Raw genomic sequence first — 27500 nt, 5'->3', positions numbered from 1 at the left:
AACCATTCTTTCTAAACTGATTGGTATTTTAAGTTTGTTTTCCATTCCAATTATTATTTATTTTTCATATATAAATTATTATATTTGAGTAAAGAAAGTATATATTATTACCTTCGTTCTCATCTGAATTCGCTCTCTCTCTCTCTCTCTCTCTCTCTCTCTCTCTCTCTCTCTCTCTCTCAAGACCAAACACTTGATATACTGCTTTGACCATTATCCTACCAAATGATTATCGAATGGTTTACATTAAGAGAAAGGAAAATTTATCACTCCGACAGTAATTCTCATGAATTTAAAAATATCCACATTATTGGAGCCCAACAGACAATGTACATCGTACACATTTTCCCTTATCATTTTATTATTCCAGTAATGCCTCCTTTATCTCTAAACATTTTACTCGAATATCTAGACCTTTTTTATGTGGAAGAATATTTCTCTTATTAAAGTTGATGAAGTGTTAGTATTACTATCTCGATATTTTTTTTTTTTATTTATTTATTTTTTTTTGGTGTGTACGAAGGAATTAAACTTTGGTTGTGGTGGCCTATGGAGTAACGTCCCTGACTGGTAATTGCCAGACTGGGGTTCGAGTCCCACTCAAACTCGTTCGATAGTTTCTTTGGTCACTGCAACTTCCCCATCCTTGTGAGCTAAGGATGGGGGGGGGGGGGAAGCCTATAGGTCTATCTGCTGAGTCATCAGCAGCCACTGCCTTGCCCTCCTTGGTCCTAGCTTGGGTGGAGAGGGGGCTTGGGCACTGATCATATGTAATATGGTCAGTCTCTAGGACATTGTCCTGCTTGACAGGGCCATGCCACTGTCCCTTGCCTCTGCCATTCATGAGTGGCCTTTAAGCGTCACTATGAGCGTGCTTTGATTCTCAAACACCCAATTTTAAGGGTCGTGCTCCAGCCAGTAACACTTGTGAAAATGAAATTGTTCGCTTTTAAAAGTGATTCAGAAGTGTTTTTCAAAGCGTACAAGCTATGGAAAAATATTATCGACTGCATGTGAACTCTGCGCATGTTGCCTGTGTTGTCACTTCTGTTTTTTTTAGTTACCAACTTAGATTGTTTACGGGAACAACATGCCAGTCAGCGCTTAGGATTACCCATACAAAAGCTTCTTACTTGTAGTGTTGTGGGCATGAAGAGGGATGGACTCATTCTTTTTCCGATGAACTAAACAATTTTTCCTATTGTCGATAGCAACGTGTTAGGTACCAATATGAAATGTGCTTGTTAGGCTTCTAGATGAAGTTTAAAATTGGTTTTCTCTATTAGATAAAAAACCATCATGATTTTCTTTCTTTAGTTTACTTGCGACATAGTAACAGCCTCGTTTTCCTGATGATTTTATCTAGTTTGGAATTTAAACTTTTGTTATTATTCCCATTTTTTTCGTTTGTTTGTGTTATTTTCATGTTATAACTTTTATTAGAATCTTTTGATATATTTTGAATCGTAGGACTTTAAACCTTCCCAGTATATGCATCATCCATTTCATTTTTTTGTGTGACCTTGTACCTTTTGAATATTGAAGGTTTTTATGCAACGACGTCTGGGCCTCTTCAAGTTTCCTATTCTTCCCACTTTTCACTAATCTGCAAAATCATTGATCCACTTTGTCACCTTAGCTGACCGTTTAGGACGTCATCATACCCATATTTAACACTCCTGACATTCTTTCCTAAGTGAATTTCAAATGATCTCAAAATATATTACTCCATAGCAGTTTTCTTAGGTTTTTCTTATATCATCTTGCAATATCACTCTATCAGTATTTCGCAATCTCAGATATTACTGAACAAATGTTTTTTTTTTCCAACAGCTCCACTTGCCTTTGACAAAGAAGCGTTAAAACTTTTGCTTCCCTGGTCTCATTTACTTATCTAGCTAATATATTCTGTTATCGGTGAACCTTCTATTCTGTCACACTATGTCTTTTTATAGTTATATATGAAATATCTGCTTTAATGTTGTTTTTGAATACTTTAATTCAATTTTTCATTACTTCTTATATTGTTTATTTATTTCCTTGTTTCATTTCCTCACTGAGCTGTTTTTCCCTGTTGGAGCCCTTGGGCTTGTAGCATCTTGTTTTTCCAACTAGGGTTGTAGCTTGGCTGTTAATAATAATAATAATAATAATAATAATAATAATAATAATAATAGCGTATAACTCGACATTTCTTGTCAAGACCTACACGGTTTAAACACGTCATTTTTTCAAATGTTGGATACTGACATTCATTATTCCAATATGCTGACATAACCATCTTCCCAACACATTTCCCTTTCAACTATCTTTGTGTCCTGCAACTTCTCTTTGTGTCATAAATCCCCAATTTATCTTCCACTTATATTGGTTCGATCTATTCAATTATTTTCTTATCAGACAAATTTGCATTTTCGTCTTCATCCTTCTCCAGACTTGACTTCCCTCGTCGCTCATAACAGCATTCGCTGAAATACATTCGTTTTATCTTAGGGTCACTTTTACGCCAAACCATTCTCATATTCGTACGTGAGTTTCGCTTCTGAAGATTTAAGGTTCAAAGACCGCTCATGAATGGCAGAGGCAAGGGGGAGTGACATTTCCCTATCAAGCAGGACAATGCCCTAGAGATTGACCTTATATACATATGATCAGCGTCCAAGCCCCCTCTCCACCCAATCTAGGACCAAGGAGGGCCAGGCAATGGCTGCTGATGACTCAGCTTAGCTATTAACTATTATTGTGAAACACAGAAAAACTTGAATATAAGGCAGTTAATTTGGCGTATTCTGTGTAGAGGAGCTGTTAGTATGCAGTGCCATTTCTCCAGCCAGCTGCACTCAATTTTTAGCTCTTTTACTCTTTGCTCATGCTTCCTTTCGAACATCTTCCTATTGGGGCTTTTCATCTACTACTCCATAATACAGTTCAGTGGTTTTTCTTCAGTTTCACTTATCGGATCTTTGTGCTTCACCATGTTTACTTCGTGAATCACCATCTTGCTTTTTAACATATTTTATCTTTTTTTTTTCCTCCACCGTCTTAGTAAGATGCTAAATAAGAAGCTACTGCCTCCACTCATAAAGCCAAACTTCCAAAATTCAATTTGAGTTATTACTGTATTGGTATTAATCATCACATCACGTGATATGACATTGTAAAACTTCTTTTAAGTTTTTTTAAACTTTTAAGTTTTTTTTTTCTTTTTTTTTCATGACCCTAGTTTGAATGACGTTGATATGCTTTGGAAAGTCGCATAATTACATGTACGCTACAGTGGCAAATTTTCAACATCAATTAACTGTTTTAGATATATCATTATTGTCATTGGGGAGCAACATTATTATTTTGCCATAAAAGCGCCAATTATTTTGTTTGAATGCACTATTATAAAAAGACTCTAACGGAAATAATTGTTACTTCAATTCTTTATAATTAGTAAATAAATTTGGAAAATGTGATGAAAAAATCTTTAAGGATAGAACCAGGTCTGAAAGGTTTGAGAGAGAATCCAGTACAGTACCATTGATACATGTGTCTATATATATATATATATATATGTGTGTGTGTGTGTGGTATATACATATAAAATATATATATATATATATATATATATATATATATACTGCATATATATATACATATACATATACTGCATATATATATATAGAGAGAGAGAGAGAGAGAGAGAGAGAGAGAGAGAGAGAGAGAGAGAGAGAGAGAAGGACATTATGGACTAGAAAATTATAGTAATAATTCCTATTTCTATCTTACGCATAACATTCCATGTCCTTAATGAACACGGTGAATATTATTTACAATAATTATATTATTAATATATATATTATATATTATTCTTGCTGTAGTTGTTATTGACGAAAAACTTATCATATTTGTGAACTATTTCTGTACGCTTTATACATATCCCGATCGAATTCAATATCATTATGATTTTTTTTTTCTTTTTTTCTATTTTTTGCTCCATGGCAACGCATCGAAGGAAGGGGGGGGCTTTTATCAGGGGAAGAGGTACCTGGAAATCATTATAATCCCCCTGTCGTGATGAAGATTAGGATGTCTTATCAATTTATTTCTTACTTTTACTTAACGAGGCGTTTCACATATATGTAAATACGTTTATTATATAATATAGATTATTGTTGTTGTTGCTGCTGTTTTTATTACCTTCGTATCTGATGTCAATTCTCTAAAGCCTCTATAGTATGCAGTCGTCGTCACCAGTGGTTATGATGCCCATTTATAATTGGTGAAAAACTTTCCATACATGATTATCCATTAAAGATAACCCTTGAATACCTAATGAGGTTATTCATTACCTCTTACCTTTCATTAATTAAGGATAAAATTGGAGTGTAATCAAGGCACTTCCGGGTGGTACATTCTCAGCTGAAAATTGATCGTTAAACCGAAATTCAAACGTTCAAACTCATATGGTTTGATTAATTATCTGCCAGAAAAATTTTCAGAGCACTTTCTCAGTTTTTGTCGTCTGTTTATTTGTTTATTTACTCACATATTAGTGTTTTTTATCATTATCCAGATTATATTTTTCGTATATTCTAGCAGCTCGGTAGCCATAAAGACTATACACAAGACATAATCCCGTTAAAGAAAATGATGATACCAACATTTTATTCTAAATTTAACCTCTTTGTTCTAATGGTCATTAAAAACAAAATACATGTGAAAAACATCCCGAATGTTCATTATACCTTTTGTATTTATATATATTTATTTACTGCTTACTTTCCTTTACATCTCGTTTTCTTGGAATACTGGTATTTAAGAGCTATTTACCCAAGACCCTGTTACTAGCACCTGATTTTTAATTGCGCCTTCTTTTCTGCGAATTTTTGAGGCTCATTAAAATGGGAAAGAGGAAGAGACGACTTGACTGTCGTCCTTTGTTTTAATCTTTTTATTTTTAGTCGAATAATACTGACTGGATGCGTCATAATTCCCAGCTTCACTTCTCACATTTTAGTGTTTGTAGTTTTTCATATATTTGAATTGAAACTTGAAGATTCTATATGGTATGAGATTCTGGAAAATACCATGACATTGCATCACTCCCTGTATTTACGCAAAAAAAAAAAAAAAAAAAAAAAAAGCTGCATTGATTATGAAAGTACGTAGAATACACTTATGTGTTTTCATTTTATTCATTTTTTCTTTATGATGAATACGAATTTTTCTATCTTCTTTTCCAGTCTGTAACTATTTAATATTCTGTAGAATAATAATGATCGTGTTTTGAAATCTGACGAAAAACGTCTACATCATAAGTTGTATTTTTAACATTGACAGTCATAGTTAACGTTTAGATGTTTGAGTTATATACCTTATGTTCGGGTGTATTAGTGAATAACTAAGGCTTTTTTATAGTGATCAGGTGTATGAACATGAAAATATAACTTGACAATATGCAATTGATATTAAATTGGTTAAATTTATCCATTTTCTTTCATGATAATAAAGAAATTAATAGCTTTTTAACAGTATTCACTATTAATCAAGACTGTTGATAATCCTATCTGTTTCTATGGATGTATTTCATGCACATTTACTGCAATACTTTTTTATAAATAGCTTATTTTACCCAAGAATAGTTGAAAAAAAACGAGTAAGAAGATATGTTTGTGGAGTTCCTGAAAACAGGTTTGAGATCAGTTTACATTTCGAAATACATTCACAACATTATCAAGAATTATGTTACATTGGTCACTGTTCCTGTAACATTAGAATATACATGCTAAGATTTTCTCTACTGAAATATAGCGTTGAAAATAAATTTCAGTTATATATACCTCGAGGTTTACTCATTTGGATAACACAAGGAAAGGTAACTAGGGAAACCTGCTTTTGACAAGTTTAACATGAGAGAAATGTCTGGCTTGAGCAGGGATCACTTGATGGTCAGAGGTTTTTACTCTATTGTTCATTACTTTTTTTCTCTTTTATAAAATAGTAAATTTAGCATTCTAGCATTTGTTAGAGGACTCGGTTTTATTTTATGCTTCTCTCAGCTCTTATAAATACACAAAATATTTTTTTTTAATTCCAAAGTTTTTATTTATGAGATTTCCTTCTGCTCTGACTCAGAGCATTATATGTTAGATTAGAGTTTTAAGTTTGGGTATATTATTCTATGACAGTGAAAGTTAAATTTACTATTTAGACCACTGTCAAAAGCTGTTTTCATGATATATAGTTTTTTCTCACATTACACGATTTAAGGAGATGCTATATATATATATATATATGTGTGTGTGTATATATATATATATATATGTGTGTGTGTGTATATATATATATATATATGTGTGTGTGTGTGTGTGTGTATGTATATATCCGTATATATATGTATATATGTATATATATATATATATATATATACAGTATATATATATATATATATATAATGCAGTGAAATATTTCGTTTTCCTTCAACCATCGGCCTCATAGAAGTTACCACTAATTAATTGATATGGGTGAGAAAATGAGTTGAATAATTAACCTTGTCGATAGAAAGTGGCACCATCTATGTTTTATTTAATTATGCAATTTATTTATTCCACTTGGTTATTTTAGATAGGTGTTTATACATGATCTTATGTCAGATTGTTGAAAATTACAAAATTATATTGCTTGATAAAGATTCCGTTATCAATTGCAACAGATTTTGTTCATAAAAATATATTTTGATGTAGACCTTCAGAATAACAAGTATTTCCTTCAATAAATGTCAGTTTTCTATTTTGGTGTACTAACTTTAATTCACTGTATTAATGTTATGTTTTCTCGTTATTCGTAATGGCCGATGAAGTAATTATATATAATTGGTTCATTACCGGCGAAGACGCAGGCAGTCATTTTAATGATTCGTCCTTTTGTTAGTACACTTTTTAATTTTTCCATTAATTCAAATTTTAATTGGGAGAGTGGCTTTCGTTATACATATAATGTATGACGTCTCTCTCTCTCTCTCTCTCTCTCTCTCTCTCTCTCTCTCTCTCTCTCTCTCTCTCAAATGATAATTTACTGTATCACTTTATTAGTATTTGTATTGCTCTGAAAGTGACTCCTCATACAAAACGGTTATGTTATACACGAGTTCATATTCGTGGTAAAAATTTACGATTTATAACTTTGGACAAACTATTACGTATTTAAAGAAGCTTCCACTTAACTCATTAGTGAATTATTTGGCATAATAGTCATAACGAAAGAATATGATCCCATGTTTTTCAGAATCGTTTTCCATTGGGTCCAGGAATATATTGGAAAAAGTATTCTGAGTTTTATTTAAAGCGAGATGTTTATCATTCTACTCTTATTATAATCAGCCACTGGAAATGCGACCCAAATATAAATTTAACGCAAAGTAAAATAAGAAAACCCTTGTTTTGTTAGGTTTATTTTAATGTTTATCCTTTACGCATGAAATCATAGTATCCGGGAGGTCCTAAGGATATGTAAGACCCCAGTGCACAAGTCAGGAAAGCTAATGCATTACTTGTAATCATGAGACGTAAGTTAAGGTCAAATATTTAGTAACAATCCCACGTTTCGTAATTGGCCATTGACTGAAGTATGGTATTGTAGTATATTTTGAAGTTCAGTTGAAACACGTTTGATTTAATGGTTGTTCGGTGCTTACAATTTGATTATCAAATATGTAAAAATATATTTTACAGTTATAAAGTGGACAATAAGAATATACTGCAGTGTTGACCTAAACACGTTGAATGATAACTATAAGGCGTTTCCTAATATTTAGTCAGATAAAGCTATTATGTCTCTCTCTCTCTCTCTCTCTCTCTCTCTCTCTCTCTCTCTCTCTCTCTCTCTATTCCTGCAAAACAGAAAACAGATAGTGGTTGCAAATGACGAGAAATCAGATGAAGCCCAGGTAATATCTGGTGTACCACAAGGTACGGTATTAGCTGCACTGCTGTTTGTTATTATGATCTCAGACATAGACTGTGATGTTGAAAACTCCGTAGTGAGAAGTTTCGCCGATGACACAAGAATAAGTAGAGAAATTACTTGTGATGATGAAGATAGGAACTCACTACAAAGAGATCTAAACAAAATATATGAATGGGCGGAGATAAATAGGATGGTATTTAACTCCGATAAATTCGAATCAATAAATTATGGAAACAGAGAAGGAATGGTATATGCATACAAGGGACCTAATAATGAGACAATCACAAACAAGGAAGCAATTAAAGACCTTGGTGTAATGTTAAATAGCAATATGTTATGCAAAGACCAAATAGCAACACTGTTGGCTAAATGTAAAGCAAAAATGGGAATGTTATTCAGACACTTTAAAACAAGGAAAGCTGAACACATGATTATGCTTTACAAAACTTATGTACGTAGTACACTCGAGTACTGCAATGTGATATGGTACCCACACTACCAAAAGGATATTGCACAAATAGAGAGTGTACAAAGGTCCTATACTGCTAGAATAGAAGAAGTTAAGGACCTTGACTACTGGGAAAGACTGACATTTTTAAAACTATACAGTCTAGAAAGGAGAAGAGAACGCTACATGATAATACAAGCATGGAAGCAAATAAAAGGAATTACTGAAAACATCATGGAGCTAAAAATATCAGAAAGAGCAAGCCGAGGTAGATTAATAGTGCCAAAAAATATACCAGGTAAACTAAGAAAGGCGCACAGGACATTAATCCACTACGCACCAGCATCGATAATGCAGCGACTATTTAATGTGCTGCCAGCTCATCTAAGAAACATATCAGGAGTGAGCGTAGATGTGTTTAAGAATAAGCTCGATAAATACCTAAGATGCATCCCAGACCATCCAAGACTGGAAGATGCAAAATACACCGGAAGATGCATTAGCAACTCTCTGGTGGATATACGAGGTGCCTCACACTGAGGGACCTGGGGGAACCCAAACAAAAAATAAGGCAATAAGGTAAGGTAAATATACTGTCATTTAAGTACTATTTGACATATTCAAAACTTCAAAGCAAATACAAGTAAATTGAGTTATATAGTAGAGTAAAAGTATAATGTATACTCCTTTTCCCTTTCTTGAACACAAAAACTTGGAGGGTCCTGTAATTTGTGTCAGATGGTGTCGTTTCTGGATTCATAATAGCAGTTGAAGCGTAAAAGCACTTTAATCATGAATAAAACATGAATAATGATAGATTTTTTGGGGAAAAAACAACAGAACATATGATTTTGTCATTAGAGTACTGCCTTTTCAGATTATATGAAACCAATTTGTATATATTTTCCCTTTAAGGAGAATTTAAATATTGCCAGTCGGCTTTATAAAAAATAGATGTCAAATTATAAAAGAAAAAAGCTTATAGGCTTATCAGGCCATTTTTTTTTCTTTTTTTTTTTTTTTCTCCAAAAGGATACAAGACAATCCGACCTTTTATCCCATTTTTTTTTCACCAATATCCAAAAAAAAAAGGTGTTTCCACCACAGTGGTTGTAAGAGTACTACCAGGGTATTGCTGCAATAGGAAATGCAGATTAGTTGAGACATTAATGCTCAACATTCCGAAGCAGAAGAGCGCCAATAAAAGGTCGAGAATCGTTTGGGATAGTGCTAGAAAAAAGGGAAACCCTGGAAAGTCTATAAAAGTGCAAATGCGTCTTCTCTCTGCTTTTCCTCGATCTTTCGTCTCCTTTCCTCTTCTTCTCAGACTTTTTGCCATTATCTCTCTCTCTCTCTCTCTCTCTCTCTCCTCTCTCTCTCTCTCTCTCTCTCTCTCTCTTTCGTTTCTTGATAATCAAGCCCCCTCCTAAGTATGAGGAAGCAAGCTAACGACAGGGGAAGCCACAAGAATGGGGTTAATGTGAGGTTTTACACTCTATAATGTTGTTTGTAAACACAGGGAAGGGAGGATTATTATTATTCTTATTTTTATTAGTCTTGGTTTTGGCAATGATGACTATAAATGTGCGATATGGGATAGGTATAATAGAAGTTTTCAATTTAACCATTGAAAGCCATTATGTTTAGTACAGCAGATGTTTATATAAGGAAAGGCTTTCTATTAGCAATAAGAACATATCTGTGCACGATGCTAGCGTCACATATGAAAAAGGTTTTAGTGGAAAGAATATAAGATTTGCATTTTTCTGGTTTAATTTAGGTAAAATGCCTTTTATACTGGTTTAGTTCACTTCAGATATTATGATAAAGCCGTGTTCTGATTTATTTTCTGGTGTGGGGAAGACCACCATACTCATGTCTATTTTTTGTATTTCAGTTTGACAATCAGTTTCCGAGAGTGAAATAATCTTGAATTGAATTTTCCACCATAAAACATAAGCTTAATTTATTTTTTATAACATTGGTAAATTATTTGGACATTTTCGTATTTTTATCAACATAATTTTGGATCCAAGATATTAGCAAATATCAATTTTCCAAAATAGTGTTTCCATTCCGTAGTGTAACTTGTGCTGATTTGAAGCATATTAAAGCTACAGACGCAATAGTTAAGCCCATAATACCCTTATGCTGTCCTTTTGGACACTCCAAAATCAAACCATTGTTCTCTAGTCTTGGGTAGAGCTATAGCCTTTGTACCATGGTCCTATCTTGTTTCTCTTCCTCTTGTTATTTGAAGTTTTTATCCTCTTGTTATTTTCAAGTTTTTTATAGTTTATATTTGAAAGATTTATTTTAATGTTTATTGTTTTTACACTTCTTGTAGTTTTTCCTTATCTCCTTTCCTCACTGGGCTATTTTCCCTGTTCGAACCCTTGGGCTTATAGCATCCTGCTTTTCCAACTAGGGTTGTAGCTTGGCAAGTACTACTACTACTACTACTACTAATAATAATAATAATAATAATAATAATAATAATAATAATATTTTATGCAACTAATGGCCAATTCAACTTTATATTTCGAGGGAGACTTCTTGGCTCCCACATTGAAACCCGAGTGATATCAGAAGTAATGTCTCCTGGGAATGTATCCTGATTATTAGAAAGGAAAGCATATATATTTTTTTTCAGCTCAGTGGTTTAATGATTCGACATAATCTTCATAGTGAGACTTATACATATGTACAGTATATGATTATCAGACTTCATATTTTGTTTCAGTGCCAAATATCAGTATTACTAGTTTTCAAGACATATTTTAAACAGTAAAGCATTCAGCTTCATATTTCATTGTAAATACAATTTATATATATATATATATATATATATATATATAAATATATGTATATATGCAATATGAATATACATATTTGCACGAATGCACATATAATTATGCGTATATATACATATACGATATTTACAGTATATATACATATATATACGTATAGATATCTATATGAGAGAGAGAGAGAGAGAGAGAGAGAGAGAGAGAGAGAGAGAGAGAGAGAGAAATGGGCAAGACACCAGCCACCCGTGGAAACACTTCCACTACAGAATTATAAGATTTTTTTTCAACTTCAGAATTATAAGATTTTTTTTTTCCACTTCAGAATTATAAGATTTTTTTTTTTTTTTTCAAATTCAGAGTTTGATGTTGGATACTTCTTCAGATACAGCTCTTTCCTTTACTTATTTATAAACGAATAATGGAATAATCTGGCATGTTCCTTACATAATCTCTTTCCTTACACGTGTGACAACGCTAAGTATACTACACCCTAACTCAAATAGGAACCTAATATTTCTGTTTATTGGCATTTGCTCACACAGTAAAGGTAGAAGAGACTTTAGCTATGGTTTATACTTCTAGGAGAAGGACGCTCCGAAATCAAAACAAAGTTTTTTAATCTTGGATAAATGTCATAGCCTTTGTATTTGGCCCTACCATCTCTTGTTTGAGGATACGGTCGACAACACTTTCCTGGTAATAAACAGTAAGTTGGCTAACTTAATAGAAGTGCCAAGGACGTCTTGTAGTTAATCGCAGAACAGCCTTTTCCATATTTTTCCTTCATCTTCATATTTTATCTACATTTACTGAATCATTATTACTGACCTTTCTATATGTAGTCAGTTTGTTATCTGGTTGATTAAAGCGTCTTGGTGCTTGTAACAATTTTTTCAAACTACTGTTACAGCTTATAGTAATCATAATATATTTGCAACATTAAGCCTAAATATGTATATGCATTATTGCCTGTACTTATATGAATTTATATATGCTTAAACATATTCAAATAAATTTGATAGGAGGAGTGAATTGGAAATAATAAATGCCCATCGAAAATACACCATATATTGCTATTTCAGTTTTATGTGTATGAAGCTTCGCTTCAACACTTTGTTCGAGTCCGATTTCATTTGATACATGCATTGAAACAGAAAACCTGAACCTCATTACAAACATATAATTAACCACATATTCTATTTCTGTCCTGTTATTGCCTTTAATAGGAAACTTACTCAGACAAAGAACATGATAGATGTACAAAACTAAAAACTTAAACTGGCTTCCAAAATATTGAAAGGAAGATATTTAGTGATCTCTCTCTCTCTCTCTCTCTCTCTCTCTCTCTCTCTCTCTCTCTCTCTCTCTCTCTCTCTCGTTTGCCGGTCAGGCACAATTTTGTTTGAATCTAGCATGGTGGTTGGTATGAATACAAAGTAGTTCCATGCTGTAGGATAAGTTGCCCCGTCCAAAGCAGGAATTCGTGCAGTTTCTTGATTTTCCCTCTGATTAGAGACAATTTTTGCCATGCAATATGACTGGTCCCCCAGAAGAGCTGGAATGATGCCCCGCGTAATGAGATGAGGGATTTCAGCCTCTGGGACTTGAGCTTATCTCCCGCTTTGATGAGAATTGCAATCTGATCCAGTTAGAAGATATCGCGAACATTTTCGTGTTTCTATGTAATTCGGTCTTAATGATAGTTTGGTTTTTGGTTTTCCATTAGACATGTAATTTATTTTTCAGGTTATTTTTCATATTGCTAGATTGAGAGAGAGAGAGAGAGAGAGAGAGAGAGAGAGAGAGAGAGAGAGAGAGGGAGAGAGAGAGAGAGAGAGGATTTCGAAATGGTTGCTGCCCAAAACTTGATAATCGTCTCTAATTTTCTCTTTTATTTTCTTGTTTTGTCACACCTTTAATTATAAGAATTTGTTTTATCAAATTTCTCAATTATTGTTCATTATCATCTTCATTGATTTCATGTATGTATGTGGCTTCTCTTCAATCTTCGGCGACGCCAAAGATTAAAGATGATACAATTAAAAATTTGCATTAAAAACGGTAAATGTCTGGCAACATTTATTTACCGTTTTAGAAATTTATATATTGTCGTAAAGGAGTGATAGTACGGTCACTAACCCGTAAAAGATAATAACAAAGTGGGGTAAAATTACGGTCGTCTTTACTATACTGAAATACAGGTGAGAACAGTATATTTTTACGGAAAATTTCCGATTAAATTTACGGTTATTTTTAACAGTGATGTTTCGATCTTACATTGTTTTTGTTTTCTTTTGTCACAGTACCTCCGACGGGCATCAGCATAGTAGGATGGGGCGACGGTGCCGTCGTCGAAGTCGTGGCTGGCACTTCCCTAACACTGGAGTGTCTTGTGAGCGACGCCCGACCAGCTCCCAAAGCAGCATGGTTTCGGGACGGAATCCAAGTTGATCCCGGTAAGTCTGGGCATTTGTCTTAAGCCTTTGTAATGCAAATATTCTTCATTTTACCCTGGTCCTTTAATACCCATGATGAAGTGAAATTGTAGCTTTCATTTTTTCTTTTTCCACGTTATGAGCAGCATGAAATTGGGTGTAAATTTTACAGGTCATGTGGTGTTTGTAAATATCAGATAAACGTTTTACTAAAATAGGACTGTTTCTTTAGACATTATTAAAATATAAAAATGGCATTGCTTAAATGCAGGATAGTTTTGTTAAATGTAAACTTTTTAGCAGAGAGCAAAGAACCGAAGCGATAAAAGTTACCGCATGTTTCTAATTGTGGATTACTTTGCATACAAATTAAACAGTTTTGCGCTAATTGTTTGCAGTTTTTTTCGAATTTACACTTCTAGTCCGGGTTTCCTACCTAAACACAAATACGCTTTTTTATTCAGAAGAAAAATAATTTTGATATTAGAGGATGTGTAATAACTAAATTTTATCATCAGAATTAATTTATAATTTATCTTAAAATTAGATTATTGTTTCGGGGATCATTGTTTCAGGAGATCTTGTGTTAGATGTACATAAATTGGTAATTTATTCACTTAAAATACATTAAAACTTTCAAGAAGAGGTAATACATATTTTGAGTACGGTTATTGAAATTTACTCAGTCCTTGAAGCCTGGGTAGGATTTACAGGCGTGTGTTTTTAATGATTTAAAGACACTATAATTATTGGTGTTATATTATTTTTCTAACTGCCCATATGGTCTACAGGGAGAACTTTGGAGATGACAATTATTACATATACATATCTGTGCCTTAAGATTTGTTATTTATCTCTGTATCTTTTGCGATGTGCAACAAGACTGATTCGATTTCCATCATGAATTATGAAGGAATTTAAGTTTGAAAGTAGGCTTTTGGTCTAAAGGCATTATAAAAGGTTTCTTATGTAAAGAAAAATAAGAAAATTTAGGTGTTAAATTATTATTATTATTGTTATTATTATTATTATTATTATTATTATTATTATTATTATCATTATTATTATTATTATTACTAGCTAAGCTACAACCCTAGTTGGAAAAGTAAAATGCTATAAGCCCAAGGGTTCCAACAAGGAAAATAGCCCAGTAAGGAAAGGAAATAAGGAAATTAAATGAACGCTATGAGAAATAATGAACAAGTAAAATAAAATATTTTAATAACAATAACAACATCAAAACAGATATTCCATATATAAACAATAAAAAGACTTATGTCAGCCTGAATGACAAGATGGAAATATTGTAACGACTTGTATTATTATTATTATTATTATTATTATTATTATTATTATTATTATTATTATTATTATTATTATTTTCTTTTTTTCTTTTTTTTACTAGCTAAGCTATAATCCTAGTTGGAAAACCAGGATGCTTTAAGCCCGTCTAGGCATTATTCCCTGAAACTGAGTGCGATATTTATTTTTATAGTGTTTGAATGTTTCGATTTATTAACGTAAAGATTTAATCGTATTTTTTACTATAAATCCCGTTTCTTTCTGTAATACGGCGAGGTTCAAGAACACAGACATTGTAGTTTCTGTATAAGATTCTGGGGGAGAAAAGTCAGAAATTGTTTCCGCACACGAGGTCTTCTGAAATCCCCACAACCTCGTACACGTATGAAAATTGTAAGAAGATTTCGGGGCTCACTTGTGAGCTTCTTTTCAGCTTTGCGTACGAAAGCTGCCCCGAGAATTTTTTCCTTCGTTTCTTTTCCTGTTCACGTACGAGTGCGTTTATTTCTTCGAGTGGAGTCGCCGATTCTCTGAACCTTTTGTAAATATTTTCTGATTTGACTTTGCCTTTCGTTAAGATTACGAAAAATGGGATATTTTATGTTAATTTTCTGACGTCATGCGTTGATGTTTTAAAGTCTTTTCTCTAAATCTAACTTCAGAATTTGCTACGTATTGCCTGTTAAATTGGCTTTTCAAGATATTCAGTCCTATTTCGAAAGGATGCCTAGTAGCAAAAATGAATATTTATGCAACTTTGTGTGTTTGCATATGATTTCATACAGTGTTGTACAGTATACAAAAAAAATGAAATTCAGACACACATACATATATAGTAAACAGCTGAAGAAAGTTCCCATGGAATATTTGAAATGTTATTACCTGAGATAAAGAGGTTTCAATGACCGTACCTAAATACATCCACTTTGAACAAATGAAACGTGGTTTATGTTGTTTCTCTGATAAAAAAAAATATATATATACAATATATATAATGTATATATATATATATATATATATATATATCATCAGCCATTACTAGTTTACTGCAGAACAAATTCCATAGATTGATTGATTGATTTGGGGTTTTCTGGCATCAAGTCAATCAATGAGTCTGTGACAGACATGTCCTTACACTTGCGTCAGTTTAGGGTGTCTCTGTACCAGTCCCCACCAGCAATTTTTTTAGTTCGTTATTCCAACGTTTTCTCTTCCTTCTCTTGCATCTTTTACAATCTCCAGGGACCCGTTGTTACTATTGTTTTAGATTGCCTGGCCCTTACGACCAGGTGCGGGCTTTTGTAGATGTTGGTGGTTTTTTTAAGTTTACAGGTGATTTAGGTTATGGGATAATCTGCAACTTTTATTTGTAGGTGGTTTGGTATAGGATGTGGGTCAAGGATAATCAGCAGCTTATTTTTCCTATTTTAGAGGCACCCAGCCTCTTTTTGGTTAAAGGAAAGGAAGAAGGTGACGAAGGGGAGGAGGCATCCTCCCTAAAAGAGCCCACTGGGTCCCATCGTTTAGATGGAGAGAAAGAGGTACATCAGTAAGTCCTGATGCGTAGAAGTGCTCGGAAAGGAGTTAGGACAGGTTTAGTAAGAGATATTTGTATAGAAGAAGTAAAAAAACCTTCTTAGCACCTTGAGCTTACGTTTTCAGGATGAGCAATAGTATAAAGTCTCAGCTTGAGTAGGAGAAAGCTGAAAATGAGAAATTGGTTAGCGGATGCGAATGGTAGAGAAAGGGGGTAATAAACATTCCTGTACCTGGAAATACTTGAACAAAAATAAAGATAAAATTTAGATTATTTATTGTGGTCATTGAGACGTCTATGTGCTTTCATATTTAATTTTTAGTTGGGAGGGATTCCCGAAATTCAATAAAGAGAGAAGAGAGATTGCAAGTGGGAGAGGAGCTAAATAGAGGTTAAATATGGTTTAAGGTAGGTTACTTAAGTTCAAACTGATGCTGGTATTACGTTATCTAGGGGGAGGGTAGCTGCAGAGAAAGGCTCAAAATGTATCAACATCAGCAATAATTTGTTTTACAATTGCTGTCGTGGTTACAGGAATGTAAGGGTTGAAATCCAGTCTTAGATGGTTTGTTTCTTGACAATTCAATAGGTAGTGTTGCATAGGTTTGACAGTTGGTTGCTGACAATTGTTGCACGGTCTTTCTGGTCTCTGTTATACTGCTAGGTCCTCGTCGTTATCAATAATGATTTGCAAGTTGCACACATATCCCAGTCGCAGTCTGCAAATAATAACTGCAACTTGGTGGGGGATTTTTCTTGCAAGTGGATATGGGATTAGGTTTGTTGCTTCGATGTACTATTTGGCTGATCTGGATCCATCAAGGATGGTAGCCGACAAATGCTTCCAGTTAGGTGTGTTTTTAATGTCTCAATAACGAAAAAAAACTGTGCTAATGGCCCAGTTCAAATTTCGCCAATTCGAACTCGCTAACACTAGTTTTAAACTCCACGGTCAGAGCACTGAAATATTCAGTTACCCTGCATAACAGTGGAATGGAGGACTCATTCTGTTTTTCATAATGTTCATCTATTACCTGTCATTCTCATTATATGTCCTTTCTATGTCCATTTCTTTTTCTTACTTGTTGTTAGAATATATTCTACTTCAGTTTTCCCTCGTATCCCTGTTGCCCTTTTTCTGTCTCTCAGTGTTATTTCCAACATTATTCTTTCCATAGCTCTATAAGATGTAACTAAGTTATGTTCTAAGTCTTTAGTAAGGCTCCAAGTTTCTGATGCATAAGTTAACACAGGTTCGACCATTTTGAATATTCTTTAGAAAATTGTAATTTTTTTTTTTTTTTTTTTTTTTTTTTTTTTTTTTTTTTTTTTTTTTTTTTTGCATTCAGGCTTATTTGCTAACTTATTACTACAAGGCACACTCCATTTATATTAACTCTGTATTTTGGGCTGAAAAATCCATATTTAACCAAGCACTATTTATTCATAAGAATGTTCGTTTGTGTATAATAATGATTAATGGTATCCTTAGGAAAATAGAAACAAATGGACCGAGTGAAAGCTAAATTTGAACCACTTGAATGCAACATGTGACATGTTCTCGGCGATATTGCAAATCAATTTCACTTCATCATCTCTCATATTGGACCGTTCGTCCGTTATAACAGTTGCTTCCCTTTCAAACAATAGCGCTTCCGTCATTGTGTTGAATGAGGAGATATATCAATCCTTCGGCGGTGTAGATAAGCACCAGCCATTAATCAGTCAACCACTTACTCCGTTAGCCAAATACGAGAGGTTCTCGGTAAGCAACTTGAGAATTCAAGCCTGGCCCGTCGAGTGTCATCGAATTATTAATTTAGTTTTGTTAGCTTCCTATTACCCATCAGTCAGAGTTATACCTAAAATCTTTAGTTTTATTGGTGTTTATTAACCTGTTTTTCTTCACATCGTTGCAGAGCTTCAGGATGATCACACGGAAGCGTCGTCTTTGCCTCGCCGCTGGAATGTCAGAAGTCAGCTGATCGTTGTGGCTGAGGCGGAAGATGACGGGAAGCAATTCTCTTGCCAGGCTCTTCATCCGACGCTCAAGGAATCTCCCACTTCGTTGGTAGCCTCTATTACCCTTTCTGTCTTGCGTAAGTTCTTTCTGTTTTTCTCGTAATTTGCGTTTATTTAGAGATATATATGTGTATATATACTGTGTATATATATATATATATATATATATACATATATATATATTTATATATATACATATATATATATATATATATAATATATATATATCTATATATATTTATGTATACATATATATATATATATATATATATATATATATATATATATATCTGCCTTTCTGGCTATTGCTGTGTGTGTGTATATATATATATATATATATATATATATATATATATATATATATATATATATATATATATTTATATTTAAGAAGAGAGAGAGAGAGAGAGAGAGAGAGAGAGAGAGAGAGAGAGAGAGAGAGAGAGAGAGAGAGAGAGAGAGAGAGAGAGAGAGAGAGAGAGAGAGAGAGAGAGAGAGATATTATTTTTATGTATATATGTACGTGATTGAATTTGCAGGTATGGTTATAATACTTTTTGTTTGTTTGACTACGTATAATAAGCACACCTGGTGTGTGTTTTAAAGGTATCATGTACCCGAAACAACGCAAAATTTGCAAGCAAATGATCAGCTTAAACATAATTCGTTTTGACTAATAATTCGTGTGTTTGCCATTTTAGACTACGTCTCCTTCTTTTACCTCATAATAGTCTTAGCCTTATGGTGTTATGGTTATAAATATGTTTATTTTCTTCCTATTTTTATAAGAATTTATGTTGTGATCTTTTCGATTCCTCATATTTTTTTTTTATTCTGTATAAGTCATGGTGCTGCTTAGACAAGTTTACCTAATATTTTGTTTCTGTAATTTATCTGCATTTTTTTTAGAACCTATCAATGACAATTTTCACACTTAAATGGAGAATAAGATTTTGATTTGATAACACCATAATGTTTGAATGTTCCTTGGACTTTCCAATTATTCTTTTAATGATAGTGTTATTAAGTATCAGGCTACAACCCTAGTTAGAAAAAAAGGATGCTACAAACGCAAGTGCTCCCACAGGGAAAACAGCCAATTGCGGACAGGAAATAAAAAATATACTATATATGAGAAATATATTCGAAAGATATATTAAGATCAGTAACATGAAACTTATGAAACGAGACTTCATTCAACCTGTTCAATAGAAAGCAATTTGCAACAAGTTTGAACTCTATCTGTGAGATGATTATGTTATATTTTTCAAGCCGTGTTTTTTCGAAAATGTTTGAAGAATGTTTCCATTCTTGCTTAGAACAAGGAAAAATCTAAAATTTTGAAATGAGCTATTTGCTGAAATATTAACGCGTACTATTAGTGTCTTCTAATCTACCTACATCCGCTCAAATTTCATACACTTTTGATCGAACTAATGTTATTCATGGTATTTATTTTTAAATAACCAAATGAAAATATCACCTTCATCATCATGCATCACACCCAAAGAAATCGCCCTTTACCTCTCCACATATTTAGTTCAGAAATTTGTCAACTGCTTCTCACATAAGGCCCAAGAAACTCCTGAATTTCTCTTACTTTCCCATAAATCTCTTGGTTAGAGATTTATGTTTGCCTTCTAAATGAATCGGTTATTTTCGCTATGAAATCAAGGAAGGATTGATGCTAACACTTATATACAAATCAGAGTATATATTGTCAAAGATCATTTTTATGTGTGGTATGGTTTTCAGAGCATTCTACTTAATTTTACTCTAGATAAACGTCATATGAAGAATTAAAAAAAAGTCATGTCTTTTTTATATTTTCTCTAAATAGATAATATATATATATATATATATATATATATATATATATATATATATATATATATATATATATATATATATATGTATGTATGTATATATGTATAAATATGTATATATATACATATACATATATATATATACACATACATATATATATATACAGTGTATATATATATATATATATATATATATATATATATATATATATATATATGTATATATATATGTATATAGATTATCCCTTCGTCATTGGTTCTGATATGGATTTCCTTATATAAGCGCAACCACGAAACAGTAATATAGATTTTCACTTAGTGTTTCTATGTAGTGAAAAGAATGTTGATCATAGTTGCCAAAAGTTCTTTTCTGAAAAAAAAAATATTTCTTTTTCTTCTGTGTTCTTATTGGGATATTCTTTATCTAAATCCCGACCGAGTTCCTTTATTTGGGAAATTTATGTGCATTATTCATATTTCTCTTGACATTGTTTACTTTCTTTACTACCGTTAGCTCTCTCTCTCTCTCTCTCTCTCTCTCTCTCTCTCTCTCTCTCTCTCTCTCTCTCTCTCTCTCTCTCTCAACCTGCACCATCCCTTCCCTGTACTGCTTCGGGGGTGGGAACAAAAAAGAACCACATCTCTTCGGCGGAGAGAATTGCCTGTCATATTTTTCTGTCACCGAGTTACCTGTTATTTATAGTTTTTTATCTCTAACCACAGATCCAATGTTCACTTTCCATTTCCTCTGATATACCGACCAAGGTAAGGTTTTCATTTTTTCAGTGGCCCTCATTCAAAAGAGGATTTGACTTCCCCTCGCTAACAAGCAAAGAAATTACAATCTCTCTCTCTCTCTCTCTCTCTCTCTCTCTCTCTCTCTCTCTCTCTCTCTCTCTCTCTCTCTCTCGTCCTTCTCAGAGTTATAGAAATAGTCCTCAGGCTGTGACATGATATGCATTTTTTACTATTTAGTTTAAGAGGTTCTTCGAGTGTACTCCCTTACTACACTTGGAAGTTGAATTAATTTTCCAAAGATACGTCTCTTTATTCTTCTTATATAAACGAGATTTGTTCCCCATTTCTGTGTATAGGGTAAGCACAGTTGCCTTCTATTTGAAGAATTTGGCTTTGGTTTTGTGGTAAACCTTAGTCCCGATCGGCTGCCCTGCCTGACGTCGCTTTGGACCCCGGTAGTGTATGTTCATGCATTGTACGGTAACCAGTGTCCTTCCTTCCAGCAGCAAGGAGTCTTGGCGCGGTTAGATAGACAGTTCGAGACGTCTAAGGTGTCTTATGTTTTCAGGTGTTGGAGTGGCTTTGTTTCTGTGTGTATTAGTCTGGTTGCTGTACTAAAGGGCGCAAATTTTCTACTGTGTCAGGACTTGTCATTCATCTTGTCGTGAATTTTCTTTCCATTAAAGGATTCCCATTGAAGATTACATGGCTACAAAAGTTTTTATACATCATTACCTTTGGTAAATCCAGGCAATATGATGTGATATGGCGTCATCATCGTGATTTTGTTAGCTGTTGTACATTATGTTAAAATAAAAAAAAATTCAGTCTTTATACTATCTTAAAAATCAAAGTTTTCAGTCATCGTTTACAACGCCATCACTTTATTGACAAATTGTCTCTTGTCAGTTCTTTAGAGTTTTTTTTTTTTTCATAGAAAAGTAGCAACAGAAAACTCTGCTTTCAGAAATGGTATTGACGTTTTACCCAGAACTCATTGGATGTCCCAAAGTAGTCTTCAACCTTCGGGGTTTTCATCCTTGTCAAAAAATACCAATTGAATTGCTGGCGTTGGTCCTAAGTTCTTTTTGTGTTCCGCGGGGTAATACCCCAAATAACATTAGATCAAAGGACACATAGAGTTTTTCTCTTTCTTTTTGAATTTGCAGATATACTCTTTGTCGGTTTTCACTTGTTTTATTAAAACCGAAACATGCAGTTGCTGGTGAAATGGAAATATAATATCTTTCCGTTATACGTTACAGATTCCCTTTTCCAAACTCAGAAAGAACAAGAGTTTTTTATAGAATTGTATATGTGGCGATTTTCATTACCACCAGCCAGTATTCTTGTTGATTTTATTCCAGTAAAATTGCGCTGAAAGACATAATTTTCTTGCTCACCATTATCATAGCGATTTGATACACGCACATAATTACACATACACACACAAACACACACACACACACACACATATATATATATATATATATATATATATGTGTGTGTGTGTGTGTGTGTGTACTTTATATAAACTGTGTGTGTATATATATGTATATATATATATATAAATATATATATATATATATATATATATATAAATATATATATATATATATATATATATATATATATAAATATATATATATATATATATATATATATATATATATATATATATATATATATATATATATATAAGTAATATTAACGTAGTTCACCGCATTTAGCCAAGGTGGTCTTTTCTTATTAAGTGACCATACCTCGAAAGAAATTACCTTTCATGTCCCTAACGCTACGATAACTGACCAGCAAATGCTACACTGTCATCGGGACCAAACAGCTATCAAAAAACTGATTTGGGTTGCTGGGTATTTTTCTGATTACTAGCAATCAGACACAATTTTGCCATTTGCCATTCCTCCTCTATTTTCCTACATATGCTTGGGAAGACATTTGTAAATTTGTGGGCAATGCTTTTCTCCTAGTATATTACAGAATTTTTTTACCTCTAGATCTAAGCTTTCATTTCTTGCAGGCCAATGTGTCTTTGTATTCAATAAGGATTCGTATCATTTGAATTTCAAATTAATAAAAATGCTCTAGGCAGGATTTCGGTTACTAGTGGATCTTGGGTACTGAAATTCTACAAGGACTGTTTTGTGCTATAGTAATTATTATTATTATTATTATTATTATTATTATTATTATTATTATTATTATTATTATTATTATTATTATTATTATTAATATTATTGGCTAAGCTACAACCCTAGTTGGAAAAGCAGTATGCTATAAGCCCAGGGCTCCAACAGGGAAAATATCCCAGTGATGAAAGGAAATAAATAAACAAAAAGAGAGCGAGAGGGAAAATAATGTTTTTACTCGTATGCGCGTCTGCTGCATGTGTGTATTATCTAATGTGTGTATGAGACGTTATCCATGTTTTGATGAAAAGTTGCGAATCAAGTAGGGTGTTAATGAATATATTAAATCAATCTGAAACTAATTCGCAATGTTTGACAGCACTCAGTTTTATTGCATCTGCGTCTCGTCACGTTGCAAGGTTAACAGCTGTTTGTTGATACTGCAAATAAATTTGTGACAGTGACCATTTAACAATATTCATGGCTGAACTCTTAACTAGAGTTGTTGTTGTTGTTTTATGCAGCAACAACCTCGTTGTTTTCCATTTTATGCAAACATTAATGGCCATCTATTATTTTTTTTTATTATTGTAATCGGTATGATCCAAGCATCCCAAAATGGTTTGACAAGTATTATTTGTAGATTTTAATTTCTGCTGATTCCAACGATACTTCACTTCTGTATTTTTGACATATATAGTATATTTCCTGAGGAATTAGTATTTTTACAAACTAGGTACAAACACGCGCGCGCGCGCGCACACACACACACACACTATATATATATATATATATATATATATACATATATATATATATATATATTTATTTATTTATTAATATATATGTATATATATGAGTGTGTATGTGCACGCGCTGTTAATAATTAAATATGTGTTGGTTACGTCTAAAAATCAGAGACACACATATCGAATCTGAGATATAGATTTTCTGATGGGACGAGTAAACCTGACAGTTTAGCCCACGTTGGACAAGCGAAAATGGTCTTGAGGAACCGAAGTCTATTCAGATGCAAGATTGGAACCTTAAGCTTCGTCGAAGAAGGGCGAAGCTTGTGAGATCTGTCATGAAATTCTTCGAGGCGTGATGAAAAATCATTTTTGTATTTCAGAATTAATCTTGGAATTTTCCATATAAAAATTCTTGAATTTTACATTTATCAATCTTTGTTCATTAATTTCGGAGTTTTCATTTTCATTTATTTTAGATTCTCACTGCCACAGCCTTTACATTTAAGTGTAATTCAGTGGTTTAACCAATGTAATCCTAACACGTGTCATCACCAAATATTTAAAAGTAAAAATGTAAGTGATGTTTTCTTTGTATACTGAAACCTAACTAGAGCTCATTTTGTACGGAAAAATGGTGTCGTCGACTTTTAGTCGACACTAAGACATTATATATTAATTTTACATGCGAAGTAAAGTGCATAAAGCACACATATATACTGTATATATATATATATATATATATATGTGTGTGTATTATATATATATATATATATATATATATATATATATATATATATATATATATATATATATATGTATATATATAAACATATATATATATATGTATGTATATATATGGATATATAGATAGATAGATATAGATATAGATAAATACACACACTTGTATGTATATATATATATATAAATAGATAGATAGATATATAGATAGATAGATAGATATATACACACATTATATATATATATATATATATATATATATATATATACACGTGCATATGTATATAAATATATATATATATATATATATATATATATATATATATATATATATATATACACACACACGTGCATATGTATATAATATATATATATATATATATATATATATATATATATATATATATATATATATATATATATATATATCTGTGTGTGTGCGTGTTTGTTTGTTTGCTTGTTTATTATATCAAGGGGAAGACAATCATCTTTCGAAATTCTCAAGTTCCGTATTAGGAAGTATAATGAGAATGTATTTCATTATGACTTTTAGTTAATTTGTATTACAATTTTGATAATTATTTAATTATTCAAAAATGTAATCAGTGTAATAACTCGTAACGAAATATGAATAAGAATCTTGACATCGTCTTAATGTGATTACACGCTCACATTGGTATAATTAACTTCTTTGCAGTAATGGATTGCACATTGTCATTGGTTAACTTTGTTTAACAAAGAAACTTGTTTATTGTTAATGTATATTTTTTGTACTGTTATTGTTGCTTTGTTTTTTGTTGGTCTTTGTTGTTACTTATGATGTTCTTTTTTATAGCTAAATGTTAGTGGATTGTTCATGTTATTTGGAAATAGTTTGATCATGTAGAATGAATGGTTAACAATAGTTTAGTGACAGAGAAAAGACATAGAAAAGATTCGATAGATAGCAATACGAGATGGTTTGGTCTTGTAGAAAGAAAGGATGTTGATAGCTTAGTGATAGAGAGAAGACCTAGAAAAGATTCGATAGATAACAATACGAGATGGTTTAGTCTTGTAGAAAGATTGGTTGTGAATAGGTTAGTGATAGAGAGAAGGCCTGGAAAAAATTCGATAAATAGCAATATGAGATTTTTTTATCATGTTTAAAGATTGAATGCCGATAGCTTGGTGATTAAGAGAAGACCTGGCAAGGATTCAGTAGATAGCAATACAAGATGGCTTGATCATGTATAAAAAATAGATGCCGATAGTTTGGTTATTGAGAGAAGACTTATAAAGAATTCAATAGATAGCAATACAAGATTATTTGGTTCTGTGTATAGTACGGATGCTGATAGGTTGGTGATAGAGAGAAGACCTAGAAAGGATTTGATAGATAGCAATACAAGATGGTTTGGTCGTGTATAAAGAATGGAGGCTGATAGTTTGGTGATAGAGAGAAACCCTAGAAAGGATTCAACAGATAGCAATACGAGATGGTTTAGTCTTGTAGAAAGATTGGTTGTGAATAGGTTAGTGATAGAGAGAAGGCCTGGAAAAGATTCGATAGATAGCAATATGAAATTTTTTTATCATGTATAAAGATTGGATGCCGATAGCTTGGTGATTAAGAGTAGACCTAGAAAGGATTCAGTAGATAGCAATACAAGATGGCTTGATCATGTATAAAAAAATAGATGCCGATAGTTTGGTTATTGAGAGAAGACTTATAAAGAATTCAATAGATAGCGATACAAGATTATTTGGTTCTGTATATAGTATGGATGCTGATAGGTTGGTGATAGAGAGAAGACCTAGAAAGGATTTGATAGATAGCAATATAAGATGGTTTAGTCATGTAGAAAGAAAGGACGCTGATAGTTTGGTGATAGAGAGAAACCCTAGAAAGGATTTGATAGATAGCAATACAAGATGGTTTGGTCATGTAGAAAGAATGGAGGCTGATAGATTAGTGATTGAGCGAAGACTTAAATGGGATTCGATAGAGTGCAATACGAGATGGTTTGGTCATGTAGAAATATTGGATGCCGATAGGTTGGTGAAAGAGAGAAAACCTAGAAAGAATTCGATAGATATTGATAAGAGATGGTTTGATCTTGTAGAAAGAATGATGCCGATAGGTTGGTGATAAAGAGACCTAGAAAATATTAGATAGATAGCGATATGAGATCGTTTGGTCATGTAGAAAGAATAGATGTCGACAAATTGGAGTGAAAGAGAACATAGAAAGGATTCGATAGATAGTGATACGAGATGGTTTTGCCAGGTAGAATGAATGCATGCCGATAGGTTGGTGATAGAGAGAAGATCTAGAAAGGATTCGATAGATAGCTATAAAGATGTGTTGGAAAGGAAAAGTGAGTATTTGCATTAATCTGCCTGTCGGTATGAAAGGTTATTTCAACCTCGATTCAACAGTTGAAGTATGAATATAGCTAAAACCAATATGTTATTTTACTTTGTTGAAAAAATATCTTTATACTAGAGCATTTATATATATATATCTTTATCGATCTAGCTAGTCCATAATTTCTTATTATTTGAGATTTCATACTTAAATACTTTCCCTCTTATCAATAACTTTGGAAACATTTGAGCTTTTTCTTTATAAAAGTAAAATTATTTTTTTCTGCAAGTGAAGTGTGTGATAGGATAAGCATATTCGCGTTGGGTTTCCCTCTACTGAGTGTTATTGTTTGTGAAAAATTGATGTGCACGTTTTACGCCATTTCTAGATTCAGTCATAATTTCATTTGCGCGTGTTAATAATCACAGAACGTTTTGAGAAC

At 32.6% G+C, this 27500-nt stretch overlaps 1 protein-coding gene across 1 annotated transcript in view; it reads left to right on the top strand.

The window, feature by feature from the left end:
- Window positions 1–27500, top strand: part of LOC137623061 (nephrin-like) — a 735729-nt gene that overhangs the window by 537455 nt on the left and 170774 nt on the right. Inside the window, exons 6-7 of the mRNA XM_068353701.1 lie at window positions 13515–13667; window positions 18405–18584. Coding sequence (XP_068209802.1) covers window positions 13515–13667; window positions 18405–18584 — 333 coding nt within the window. The remainder of the gene's footprint in view (window positions 1–13514; window positions 13668–18404; window positions 18585–27500) is intronic.

The sequence above is a fragment of the Palaemon carinicauda genome, chromosome 30 (assembly GCF_036898095.1).
Source record: "Palaemon carinicauda isolate YSFRI2023 chromosome 30, ASM3689809v2, whole genome shotgun sequence".
In the NCBI taxonomy this organism is placed as follows: domain Eukaryota; kingdom Metazoa; phylum Arthropoda; class Malacostraca; order Decapoda; family Palaemonidae; genus Palaemon; species Palaemon carinicauda.
Note: the sequence above shows the minus strand (reverse complement) of the source record. Positions and strands in the feature narration are given on the sequence as shown.